Source organism: Bos indicus x Bos taurus, chromosome 7 (assembly GCF_003369695.1).
Source record: "Bos indicus x Bos taurus breed Angus x Brahman F1 hybrid chromosome 7, Bos_hybrid_MaternalHap_v2.0, whole genome shotgun sequence".
Lineage (NCBI taxonomy): Eukaryota > Metazoa > Chordata > Mammalia > Artiodactyla > Bovidae > Bos > Bos indicus x Bos taurus.
The window spans coordinates 30233359-30247431 of NC_040082.1; the positions used below are offsets into that span (position 1 = coordinate 30233359).

General features: G+C 44.9%; 1 protein-coding gene across 1 annotated transcript in view; it reads right to left on the reverse strand.

Moving 5' to 3' along the window:
* Nucleotides 1–14073, reverse strand: part of WWC1 (WW and C2 domain containing 1) — a 159924-nt gene that overhangs the window by 68500 nt on the left and 77351 nt on the right. The window contains exons 2-3 of the mRNA XM_027545723.1: nt 11051–11160; nt 2800–3003 (exon numbers count right to left, since the gene is read on the reverse strand). Coding sequence (XP_027401524.1) covers nt 2800–3003; nt 11051–11160 — 314 coding nt within the window. The remainder of the gene's footprint in view (nt 1–2799; nt 3004–11050; nt 11161–14073) is intronic.

Below are 14073 nucleotides of genomic sequence, written 5' to 3' on the forward strand. Positions count from 1 at the left end.
CACCTAGATCTACCAACTTTTAGCATTTCCCCACATCTGTTCTGTCTATCCCACCCACCACTCTTATTCTCTCAGTAGGATGCCTGCCTGGATCATAAAAGCCCTCAATAAATGATTATTGGGAAAAACCCATCCCACATCCAAAACCAGCAATGAGTCATTGATCTCACTTAGACTGACATCATAGTTTTTTCGTTTACCATACCCGCACCACCCCCCACCCCGCCGCCCCGGATTTTTTTGGAATTAAGTTGCAGACATGATGTCACATGAATGTCTTAGGAACAGGACATTCTCCTACACAGTTACAAAGTCATTATTATACTTAAGAAAATCTTCCAATTGCCTGAGAATATCTTTATGGCTGCTTTCCCCTCCATCCATGGTCTAGTCAAGGTGCAAACACTTCACTGGGTTTATGCCTCCTTAGACTTTTTTCATTTTGTAATCTAGAACATTGCCCCTCTTTCTGTTTTTTTTCACAGCACTATTTTTTGTAAGTGTGTTGGGTAATTATCTTGTAGGATACTGTGCAGTATGGATCTGTCTGGTTGTTTCTTCATGATTCGATTGAGAGTAAATCTTTTTTTGTCAAGAATCCTCGGTGATGTTTTTTTATTGCATCACATCAGAAAGTATATAATGTCAGTTTGTCTCATTATTGGTGATGCTAATTTAACCCCTGTGTAAGGTGGCGGTGGCTGCAGCTCTTCAACATAAAAAATACATTTTACCCCCCAAAGATAGTAAGTTATTCAGGGTGTGATACTTGGGTTCCCTGTATACATCCTGACCTCCAAAATAGGAAGGTTTGTTTTTTTATACACTATGTCACTGTTTCAGACTACAGAAAGAAAAAAAATTATCTCTTTGAATCTGAATTTCACTAGGGATATTAATATCTCCCTCCAGAGCTCTGGTAAGAATAATGCTATGGACTTGGACTGAATTGTGTTCCCCAGAAATTCATATATTGAAGTCCTAACCCCTGTTGTAATAGTATTTGGAGAAGGGGGCCTTTGGGAAGTAATTAGGGTTAGATGAGGTTATAGGGATGGGGCCCTTATGATGGGATTAGTGTCCTTATAAGAGACACCACAGAGCTTGTTGTTTTCTCTTCTCTCTCTGCCATGTGAAGACACAGTGAGAAGACAGGGAGAGGGTCCCACCAGAACTCAACTGTACTGACACCCTGATCTCAGGATTCCAGCCTCCACAACTGTGGGAAAATAAGTGTCTGCGGTTAAAGCCACCTGGTCTGTGGTAATTTGTTATGGCAGTCCCAGCTGATTAAGACAGATTAAGTGCTAAAACCCTCATGATGGTCTCTAGGACATTATTTGACCTAGAAACAGCTAATGAGTATAATGCAGTTCTTTTCTGTAATCTGAGATTCTGGGTTTTTCCCTGAGTTGCCAAGGAAAAGGGCAGGGCTGGGACACTGAGTAACCTACTCACTGTCCTCCTTCCAGACCAAATTTCTCAAAGTGGGGGCTTCACACAGGGGGAGTGTTTGATTACCCAGCCAAGGCATGGAAACCCTGACACCATCTTAAAGCTGGCCCCTTGGCCCAAACTGCAGATGTTGGGGGAGAGGATTGTGTTTGTAACTTATCACCTCTTACCAGCTGTAAGACCCTGGGTATGCTATCAGTCTTCTCTAAGCTGCAGATTTTTCATCTGTTACAGGAAGATATTAATTGTGCTTCCCCACAGAACTGTTATGAGAATTAAGTGAAATAACATATTCAGACCGTAGATGAGCATTTAGTAAGCACTCAGTAAACATAGAAAAGGATTAGCTATTAAAAATAGTGGCAGAAGACCAAAAAAAAAAAACCCCAAAACATCAGAAAAGGTCAATGGGCTCTTTGAGAGCTATGGATCTGGTATTTCCCTACACTGAGAATGAAGGGACTGAGGTGCCTGTTCTCCTCCTGCAGACATGAGGGTGAACAAGGGAAACGGGAAATTTCCTCCACTAGGAAATACCAACAGATGTATAAGCAGATGTACTGTGATAGTGCTATGAACAAAATAAACAGCCATTACAGAGGCTAATGCTGGGGAAGGGCATCTGAGGATGGAGTTGTCAGAAGCAAGCCTCTCAGAGGAGATGACTGGAAGGGTGAGAAGGAGCCAGCTGTGCAAATGGATCAACAGAAAATCCTTCTAGGCAGGGGAGCAGCAACGACAGAAACCCCGAGGTAGAAAGGTGTAGGGCAGGCTAGGGAAGCAGAATGGGTGTGCTTAGTACATCTAGACCCTAGTGACTGGGAGCATCCGTGGAGGTGGGAGTGGCTGGCAGGAGTCTGATCACATGGGGCTGTGTATGGAAAGAGTGATGCAAAAAAATACATATAACATAACATTTACCAGTTTAACCATTTCAAAATATACATTTCAGAGGCCATATATACATTTACACTGTTGTGCAGCCATCAACACCATCCACCTCCAAAACGTCTTCATCTTTCCAAACTGAAACACTGTACATTAACCAAAAACTACCCCTGCTTCTCCCAGCCACTAAAGGGCTTCAAATAAGGAGATAGGTAAGTCAACTGGCATTGTGAGATGAAAAATGAATGAAAGGAAATGGAATGAAAATGGCAGATGAATCATAGCAAAGCACAAGCAGGAGCAGGAAAAGGGTGGTGGTTTGCGCAAGGAGTGGAGAGGAAAGAACACAGGTAGATCTGAGAAGCATCGAGAGGCAATACATGCAGGAGTCAGTGTGGCCATTTCCTCTTCCTTGAGGTCATGTTGGTGGGGGTACTGGTGGTGGGAGGTACTCACAGCTGACCTGGGAGCCAAGCTTGTGCTCCCAGACGGCATGCAACTGCTGATACTCCTGCTGTGCAAGCTCTAAGCGCTGCTGCTTCACCTGGTAGATTTCCTTTTGTGCACTCAGGGCCTCCTGGGCCACCACCAGGTAATCCTTCAGCATGTGCTCCTGCTCCCGCCGCCACTGTACCCGGGGATCCTCGATCTGAGTGGTTTCTGGAACAGACCCCAGAGATCCTAGATTAGCACCTCAAAAATGTCTGTTGAGTTGGTGGCCTGTAGAATCTACCAGACAACAAAAAGTGTAATAAATATAAAATTACAGTAAATGTAAATGGGTTAAACTTGCCTTTTGAATAGCAGAGACTCTTCATTTGGATTAAGCAAACAAACATACACAAAAAACCAGGATCAATTTCCAAACCTGCAGTTACTCAGAGAATAGCCAGAATGAACAGATGTGAATTCTACTGTAATACAGAGAGGTTCAATGATATTACAGATGCTTAAAGTCATTCATTTCAGTAAATAGTAAAGGAAAATAAAATAACTGATATTTCAAAAGATGTACAGAATACTGTGTCCACACAGTATGTAAATTAGAACAGCCTTCCTAAAGGGCTATCTGACAATGAAAATCAAGAGACTTAAAATGTTAATACCCTTCATCCAATAATTCCTCCCATAGTAATTTATTACAAAAAGTAATAAATTCAGGCAAAGATGCATTTGTATAAAATCATCTTCATCATAAACAAGCACTTATTTAATGTTTACTCTATGCCAAGCACTATTTCATTTACTTTGTATCTATTTACTCCTCTAATCCTCACATTAACTCTATAGAGAAAATTCTTTTATTACTCTGGTTAAACAAAAGAGAAAACTGAGACATAAAGAGGTTAAGTGACTTGCTCAAGGTCACACAAGAAATTACTGCTGAAATATGTATGCTATATTTACACAATACACTAAAACAGCCATTAAAAATCATGTCTTTGAAAAAAAAAACCAGAAAGGTGTTTACGATAAAAAAAATGGGTGTAAGTACTGAGGTCTCAACAGAATTGGAGGCAATTTAGCAACTAAACAATAATAACAACTGGGTAGGAACTGCATAAATAATTTTGTATTTATCAAAATATATATGTACATTCTCAAATAGATTAGGAGGAAACAGCAAATTATCGACAGTAGATAATGTCTTGTTGGTAGGATGCTTTTTCTTCATTCTTTTTTATTTTTTAAATTATGTATCCAATAAAAATACACAGTGATAATTTAGAAAAAAGTAATAGGACAAAAAAATGGTTTTAAAAGGGTAGCTGGCAGCTGAGCAGATATGGAAGAGGTCAAAGCAATGTTAATGTCAAAGAATCAATGCCCATCGACTGCCAACTCCTCAGTCATCTCCCAGCTGGAAGGTGGGGTATGGGATGACAGACACACCAGAAATTATATAATCACAGCCATATGGTAAATTCAGCTTGCAGGTAAGTTTTGCTTAGCCCAAAGAACTTTAGTAATTTTGAATTGATTACTGGTATATAAAAATAAGGAGATTTTTTTTAAATTCATTTTTAATTTTTTTAAATTGGAACATTATTGTTTTATAATATTGTGTTAGTTTCTGCTGTACAACGAAGTAAATCAGGTTTTCAGTGTTAGTTGCTCAGTTGTGTCCAGCTCTTTTCAGATCAGGTATATGTATACACATAACCCCTCCCTCTTGAGCCTCCTGTCAGCCCCACCCCCACACCTCCAGGTCATCACAGAGCACGGAGCCAAGCTCCCTGCGCTCATCAGCAGCGTCACACTAGCTGTCTGCTCTACACATGGTAGTGTACATATGTCAACGCCACTCTCTCAATTCATCCCGAGCTCTCCTTCCCCTCCTGCGTCCACAAGTCTTTCTCTACACCTTTGCCTCTTTCTGTCCTGCAAATAGGTTCATCATACCATTCTTCTAGATTAGCAAGGAGATTTATACATTAAAATCTTGATCTCTGGCTTTTCTGGATCATTCAGAAGATGTGGCTACCAGGGGTCCACAAGCTACCCTCTGCACTCATTTCTGCCGTGTGTCTGGCTCCTGGGGAACTGAGTTAGAGCCTCCGCTCTCAGGCCCTTCACTCTCAGTCCTCCTGAACAGGCCCCAACAGCTTTTCCAGTGAAAGAAAGAAGAGACAGGGAGAATGATCACAGAGGTAGCAGGGCCACGTTCTCATGCCCGCCGGTGATCACTGGGTTACAATGGGCAGGTTGCTTAACCTCTCTGAATCTACTTTTCTGATTATTAAAGAGAATAAGGGGCCCCGCCTCACTGCTTACACCCAGGTAAAGTAAACATACGATGGTGAGAGTAAAGCCAAAGCTATTCACTGAGGCCAGTGTTTGAATTATCTGTGAATAGCTGTTCTTCAAGCTCACCTCCTCCCTTTTTCTGGAAAAGAAAACAAGGTGTGAAGATGGCCTGTCTGTCCTGAACTAATGACACTCAGAGGACATTCTCCCACGCCCAGCCCCTTCTATGCTCACTCTCCTTCCTTAACTTCCATCTCACCAGAGTAGTTAACTTTACACCAGGGCAGGTTCTCAGAGACCCCCTTGGTCGACTACTTATTTCCTTGCTTATGTATCTGGCTGTGTCAGCTCTTGGCTACATCATGTGGGATCTTCCACTGCGGGCACAGACTCTCTAACTCTGGCTTCAAGGCTCAGTGCGGTGCGTGAGCTTAGCTGCTCCATGGCATGTGGGATCCTAGTTCCCCCACCAGAGATCAAACTTGTGCCCCCTGCTTTGCAGGGCAGATTCCCAACCACAGGACCACCAGGGAAGTCCTTGGTCAACTATTTTTCAGTTCTTGTTTTTATTAAAGTTAAACATGGACATAGTTAAATCATTCAGCATGTCACAAAATCAGCTTCACACAAAAATCATCCCTGCATCCCCTTCCCCTTCATTCGCTCTCTCCCTAAAAGGTAGCTACTTCCAATGAATGTTTAATTGATTGAATACAACCATCATTGAGACCCAGTTCTCCTTCCTCCCCCAGGCCCCAAATATCTACCTACAAATACACCGTACCCTCTCCATACAGCTCACAGTTCATGGGCTTCACATACTCTTCACCCCACCACACACCTGCTTTCTACATGCACCACACAAGCACCCATGTGACTCACACTACTGAATTCTGCAAGGGCTTGAATTACAATTATCTTAAAAACAGCTGAACATCTGGAGAAAGTCCAACCTTGTTGCTATGCAAAGGAATGCAAATGAAACACAATGAAGTAACAGTTTAAACCTGTGATGAATGTATCAGAAGTAAAGAAGTGAAATTAGTCATATACTGATCGAGGTATGAGGAAAACAGTACCCTCATTGCTTGTAGTAATGCAGATTGACTCCATCTTTTAGAAATATTATCCAACTAGGAAGAGTTACCAGAAGCCTCACAAGTGTCCACAACCTTTCACTTGGCGATCCTACATTTGGAAATGTGACTCCAGGAAAGTATCACAGGAGAATAGAGCAATATGCTTAAAGACTCTCCCTCAAGTGTTATTTTTTATAACAAACAAATGGAAAGAACCCAAAGGTCAGTTGTTTTATGTGTCATAATGTATTGATGCATCTGTTTGATACATTAAAAATGGCAAATATGAAGACTATGTAGCATCTCTCAAATATTCATGACATAGTGTGAAAAGAAAACAGAAAACACAATTTGATCACTGATTAAAACCATCTAATCCCGGAGAAGGCAATGGCACCCCACTCCAGTACTCTTGCCTGGAAAATCCCATGGATGGAGGAGCCTGGTGGCTGCAGTCCATGGGGTCGTGAAGAGTCGGACACGACTGAGCGACTTCACTTTCACTTTTCACTTTCATGCATTGGAGAAGGAAATGGCAACCCACTCCAGTGTTCTTGCCTGGAGAATCCCAGGGACGGGGGAGCCTGGTGGGCTGCCATCCCTGCGGTCGCACAGAGTCGGACACGACTGAAGCGACTTAGCAGCAGCAATCATGATAGATAAAATCAATGCAAGAACACGAAGCTACAATCATTGTAAATTTGAGAAACAAATGCCCACAAATTAACAAATAAATATTTAATAAATAAATGAGTACTCTCTTTATGCCAACAGCTCCATTTCAAATGCCTACTTCAGCCCAGTTCTCTTTTCCAAACACCAGATTCCTACATTAAACTGACCAACATCTCCTCTCAGATGGATAACAGGCATGGAAGATGTGACCCATCCCAGTAAACCCTTGTTCTTCCTTCCTAAACACATCACTCCTCTTACAGCTTTCTCCATCCAATGGATGGCAATTCCATCCTGTCACCTGCTCAGAGAGGCTCACTTATTCCTTTTTCTTCCACACCACACATGTAATCTATCAGGAAGCCTTGTTGGCTTTATCTTGAAAACACCTCCAGCCTCAGGCCACTTTTCACCACCTCCGCCACTATAGCCTTGGTCCAGGCCAGTGTCCTTTGTCACCTGGACTACTGCAACATTCTTTCACAGGTTTCCCTATGTCTGTCCTTGTTCCATGGTCTACTCTCAGAAAAGCAGCCAATGACCCTTTTTAAGACATAAAACAGATCACACCACTCATCTGTTTAAAATTCTCCATGCTAAGTTGCTTCAGTCATGAGCGAATCTTGGTGACCCTATGGACTGTAGCCCACTAGGCTCCTCTGTCCATGGGATTCTCCAGGCAAAGATACTGGAGTGGGTTGCCATTTCCTCCTCTGGGGGATCTTCAATGGCTCCCATCACGTGGAATAAAAGCTCGAGCCCTTCAGATGGATCACTGCCCCATCCAGGCCCTGCTACCACCTGGCCTGATGCCCTCCTCCCTACTTCCTTACAAATTCTGCTAAATGCACACCTGCCTCCTTGTCACCCCTTGAGAAGTAAAATGTGATCACATATTGGCATTTTCGCTCGGTCAACCCTCTCTGCTTGAAACACTCTCCCCACCTCCTTCAAGTCTTAGCTCAGAGAGCATTTTCTCAACACTGCCCCTCCCGTGCCACCCACAAATGCACACAGCACACCTCAGCCCCACGCTCTGCTTCCCACTTTTCTCATAACCCTGATAATTCAAAAATACACTACATAATTGGCTTACTTATTCTGTTTATCTTCTGCTGCTTCTGCCAAAATGAAAGCTCTATGAAGGCAAGGATCATTGCCGTCTTGCACTCTCACGTACCCCATGCTCCCAGTACAGTGCCTAGAACATTGTAGGGGGTCGATAAATATTTGCTGAATGAATGAATGCTTGATGGTGGATTTAATTTGTTGTTCAATTCTATTATCTCTATGACAGTAATTTCAGGGGCTTTCCTGGTGGTTCAGTGGTAAAGAATCTGCCTGCCAGTGCAGGGGACACAGGCTTGGTTCCTGGTCCAGGAAGATCCCACGTGCCATGGAGCAACTAAGCCCATGTGCCATAACTACTGAGCCTGTGCTCTAGAGCCCAGGAGCTGCAACTACCGAAGCCTGTAAACCTAGAGCCTGTGCTCCGCACAAGAGAAGCCGCCTCAACGAGAAGCCCGTTTACCACAACCAGAGAGTAGCCCCTGCTCACCACAATTAGAGAAAAGCCCCTGCAGCAGTGAAGACCCAGCACAGCCACAAATAAATACATCAAATTCGTAAACAAAACCAAACTGTAATTGCAGTCACTCACAGAGGATTGGTCCGAGTCCACAGCTCTGAATGAGTGGGCCTTGTGCATACCACCGTTTGTATCACTGGCTCCATCCTCTAGAAGTGGTACCCTCCATCCAAAGAGCACCTTTCAGCCAAAAGAAACCCTGCAGCCTGACTGCTGGCAGAACTACCAGAGAGAATTCTTCCTTTTGTGGTTTTCATTTACTCACCTTCCTATACACACCCTCGTTTCTGCTACCATCCCCTCAAGAATATACTCTACCATTGCATGACACGCCTTCCATCTCTCCAACGACTCCCAGAAGCACCAGAAAATCCCACTCCTGCCATCAGATTTCAATGAGGGGGATTCACTCAGCAATTAGAGACAGGAAAGGACAAGTGCAGGTTCCTGTACATCAGTGTTTAACCCAATATACCGTGCAGCCCTCCAAGCATTAGCCTCCTTCCCCATACACACTCAATTAGGCACATTTACGTCTCATTATCCAATATGCAATCATGAGTGCTAATAAAAACTGTTGCTACCCTCAACAATGCAATCAGTGCCATTAGCTGTCTCTCAGAAACTCTCCTCTGCTTTGGTGCCAAGTCTGCTCACTCACCCATTTATTTAGCCATGCATTCATGCACATGTAACCTTTTCTAGGTAGCAAAGGTCAAGTGCACACCTACTATGTGCCTTGCCAGGCAAAAAAGTCTGGGGAACCTGCCCTGACAGGTAAATGGTTATACTACAGAATGTGAGGGGCACAGCAGAGATTTGACCAGGTGCTACAGAAACCCAGAAGAGGAAGTGGATGGAGAAGCCCAACTTCACTCCCAGGACGAGTTCAAATCCCAGCCCTGCCATGCTTTGGCTCGGAGAGTTGCACAGTCAATTTCTATCTCTAAGTTCCATTCATAAGACAGAGTTAATCATCCTAGTGCTTCCCAGGTGGCGCCAATGGTCAAGAATCTGCCTGCCAATGGAGGAGACTCAGGTTCGATCCCTGGGTAGGGAAGAGACCCTAGAGTAGGGAATGGCACCCCACTCCAGTACTCTTGCTTGGAAAATCCCATGGACAGAGGAGCCTGGCCGGGTCTCAAAGAGTTGGGTACAACTGAAATGTCTTAGCATGCACACACAGACGCACCCGTGGAAGAACCAGGCTCTTTCCCTTCTGGCACGCTATAGTCCATGGGGTCACAAAGAGTCGGACATGACTGAGCACACACGCACAATCATCCTAGCATCCCACAGGGGTGTTGGGAGGATTGCATGAGATGATGCCTAATCAAGTGCCTTGTCCAGCACATGGCACAGAGTGCATGCTCAGGAAACAAGGGCTACTAGGAGTCAGCGCCTTAATCTCAACCTTCGGACACGTGCCACTGCAATCTATTCTCCTCTTGCCTGAAAGGACCAGAGGAATCCCACAGTTCAGAAGGCTGAGATCGAGACAGAAAAATCCTCTTTCCTCGATTATACATGGACAAATAGGGCAGCAAATTCCCGAGGACAAGAATAGTCTTGGCCAAGAAGGTGCACAATGGATGAGGCCCAAGCACACACCAACTCTTCCTGCCTGGAAGACCTCAACCTGGGTTCTTCCACCTGTCAGACAATATGCTTCTCCCCTTCTCGACCTATACTTCCATCAAAGTCCCAGAGACAAAGACACTAGGAACCTTCATTCTGGATCAGGATATCTGGACCACAGATATAAAATGAGAGTGGGCTGACTGGTGTGATGGGCTGGAGATACATACATACATCACTCAGACCATCCATTACAGACACATGCTGTATGCTGCTGGGGACTTGCTGTAGGGGCAGTGGCTGCTAAAAAATAATCTGGGGACGACACGGACACATCTACCTTCTGTGAAAAAAATCTGTATGCATGAGCCTCCCCCCACCATCCCTGTCCTCTAGGTTGTCACAGAGCACCGTTTTGAGCTTCCTGAGTCATATGGCAAATTCCCACTGGGTATCTATTTTACATATGGTGCATGGAAATCAAGGGAAGTGAAAGTGTCAGCTGCTCAGTCATGTTTGATTCTTTGTGACCCCATGGACTGTAGCCTGCCAGGCTCCTCTGTCTATGGAATTCTCCAGGCAAGAACACTAGAGTGGGTAGTCATTCCCTTCTCCAGGGGATCTTCCCAACCCAGAGATCAAACCCAGGTCTCCTACATTATGGGCAGATTATTTACCATCTGAGCCACCAGGGAAGCCCTGTGGAAATCAATATATGTTTAAAAAAAAAAAAAGGAATATATGTATGCACACATTTGACTGGGAAGTTTCTGGAGAGATACACAAGAAATGGCTAGCAGTAGTTACTTCTGTAAAATTGGGGAGATGGGTTGTGAGACACAGAGTTCTAGATTCTATTTAAAACTCTTCTAAACTGTTATTTATATATGAGCATACATTATCTATCTATATCTACACTGACATCTCCATCCAACTCTCTGTGAAACGAAACACAATCTGGCTTCACAAGCCCCTGCTGGTAGCTCTTCCAGACGTGGGGGCTGGCCAGGAGGTGGAGGAATGGGTGGAGGGGACTTACTGGTGTTGTGGTCTATGAAGTAATCTCCGACCTGTGGATCGTACGCCTCTTCCCATCCCAGCGGCAGCTCGTCACTGATGCAGTCAGCAAAGGTGAGCGGTTTGGTGTACCTGGCGAGTGAGAGCAGAAAGAGACTCCGTCAGCCTACGGTCCCCAGAGAGCTGCATTCGTGGCTGCCTATAGCCTCCCTGCCCCTCTGGACTGGCCCACCAGATGCAGAAGCTCTGCGCCCCGGCCCCGTCGTCCCCGGGAAGATGAACGCGTATCAGAGCAGCAGGATAAGGTCACCTGGGAGGGAGGCAGGGAATCTGCTCTGGTCCCAACTTTGCCACCAACTGGGAAGGGATTCCGAGCGAGTCGCCTGCCTTCTCTGGGCCTCACTGCTACGTCTCTAAGTGAGGGGTCGCAGGGAAGGGCTCAAAGGTCGAGCCTGGCTTCTGGACTCAGACTCAAATCTCTCTCTGGCTTCTCCATTCGCAGGGCACGTGGCCCACTCCAGCCCCAGCCGTCCTTCAGGCTCTGTCCATGTTTGTCTTACCTATTTCCCCTCTGAAAAGCTAGCTCGCTGCAGCATTGAGAAGAACAGATGTTCCCTCCCTGTGAGTTTGGCCAAACGCAGTATGTTTTTTTTTTTTCTTCCTGGGCTGGTTCCCAAATGCCTGTACCCACTGCTGTCCTTCTCTGTACAATCCAGGCCAAACTGATTTTTTAGCCATAACCACCCTCGAAGTCCCCATATTGGGACTTCAAATGGGGAGTGAGGTGGTGGTAACCACTTGGTCTCGGCGACTATGTCAGATAGACAAACCACCTAACTAAATGGACGAAGGTTTATCGAGGCTCAAAAACATCACAAGCCCTTGGTCCAGCACTTTAGCCAGCATGCAGGGAGCAGGGAATCTGGATACATTGAAGTCAGCCTGAGTGGCCCCTTTGGATGGCCCGGTTAGTTTCTCCCCATCACTGCATCTGCCTAAAATACACACACATAATATTCTCCCTGGTGTGCTGCAGTCCACGGGGTTGCAAAGAGTCGGACACAACTTAGCAACTGATCAACAATATTCTCCCTCTCCTGCCTGCTCCTGCCCCCTCCCACTTCTGAAAGACTGAAGGTTGTGCTTCAACACTCTTTCGACAGCCTGGCAAACTGAGGTACAATGCAATAGAAGGAAAGATGAGTGGGATGGGGTCTAGGATTCCTGGTCAAGAACTTCCCTCCAAGCCATAGGAGATGACTCTCCTAGCCCATGCAACCTCCTTCCCTCTTAAACCCACCCCAAATTAAGCTGAAAACAAAATATGTGCTGAGACTTCGCTGGTGGTCCAGTGGCTAAGACTCTGTGCTCCCAATGCCAGGGACCCGGGTCCAATTCCTGGTCAGGGAACTAGATCCTGTCTGCTGCAGCTAAGACCCAGCACAGCCAAACAAATTTTTAAAAAAGAAAGAAAAGCAAAATGTGTGGGAAAAAAAGAAACCATGAAAGAGCCCCTGGTGGACAGACCTAGTGTGTTCACATACCACTATACATCCAGGGTCTGGTAGACTGAGAACATATCTACTGACTGAAGGAGTGGACAGCACCAAAGCGCTGTTAAACATACTGCTGTATTATGGGAGACAAGGATGAGGCAGAGGTCTATATGATATAAAATAGACTAAGCCCTATCCAATACAGATTCAGTAGGCATCACTTATTAGCTGTGTAAGTATGGCAACTTAAGTGTTCCTCTCTGAGCCTCAGTATTTTTATCTAAAATGTGGGGATAATAACTCTCCAAGTTGTCAGGGTAAATAAAGTCATGATTGTAAAAACAATTAGATCCTGGTGCAAATGAATGCTGAAAGAACATTCTTCTCCACTTCCCAGAAGGGGAAACGGAGACTAAGAGAGAGATGAAATAACACTCTCAATGTCTACACCAATGATATTCAAGCAAGGCACTCAGCCTTCAGAGCCCCTGCTGTGAACCAAAAGGTTCTCTTGAAAGTTAACATCTTCAGCTGAGCCCCATGGAAAATTACAAGCCACTGTCTTAAGAGTAAAAAATGAAGAGATGAGGAAGACACAAGTGATTTCTTTAGGCTAGAAGGCTCTTCATTTGGGAGCACTTATGCCAACCTGGATAAAGTTTCTAAAAAGTCGTCTTCAGTGCAATCCGCCGCTACCCCGCAAGCCCTGCCCACCCCAAGACTTCAGAAGCAAGAGACCATGTTCCTCAGTTCCTCCTCCTCCTTAAACTCCTGTAAAAATGGTTTATTCCCACTTCCTTATGGAAAATGAAGACCAGTGACCAACAGTGAAATCTCATCCAACATCATTTCATCTAACACATTACTGAAAGGGTCTCTGAAGGAAAACTCTGCACGCAGGCCTACCCTTCCACAGCAAGTGACTCTGTTACTGAGGACAGATACATCTGGGGAGGGAACAGCAGTGCTTGGGCCAACCACAGTCAGACCCTTCTGGTTCATTCCTTTCCTTGGGTGCAGCCCTGAGAAGCCCCACCTACTGGCCTGGTGATGAAGATAGGAATCTTGTTATTTACACTTTGCAACCCAGAAAACCAAGAAGACAAAGATATATTCCCTCTCCACAGCTCCCGGAATCCATGAGTGGATCAAAATTCTTTCCCCCCTCCCAGGGTTGGGGGGGTGGTGAGGTGGGGAGGAGAGGAAGAAATTTCCTGGTTGTCCAGTGGATAAAAGTCCACCTTCCAATGCAGGGGACATGGGTTTGATCCCTGGTTGGGGAACTCAGATCTCACATGCTATGGGGCAATTAAGCCCATGTGCCAGAGTGAAAACCCAGGGCAGGCAAAAAAGATAAACAAAAATCTTCCATGGGGATGAATTAAATGATTTCATCAATGGTGCATTTAAGCAATAGAATCTTATGTCCCCCATGATTGGTGATCAATAAATATTTGTGGAATGAGTGAATATGACCATAAATATCTAAGAACAAAAAATAATGGTGTATTTTATATTTTGCTAACATGGAAGAATGTTCTTAACATAC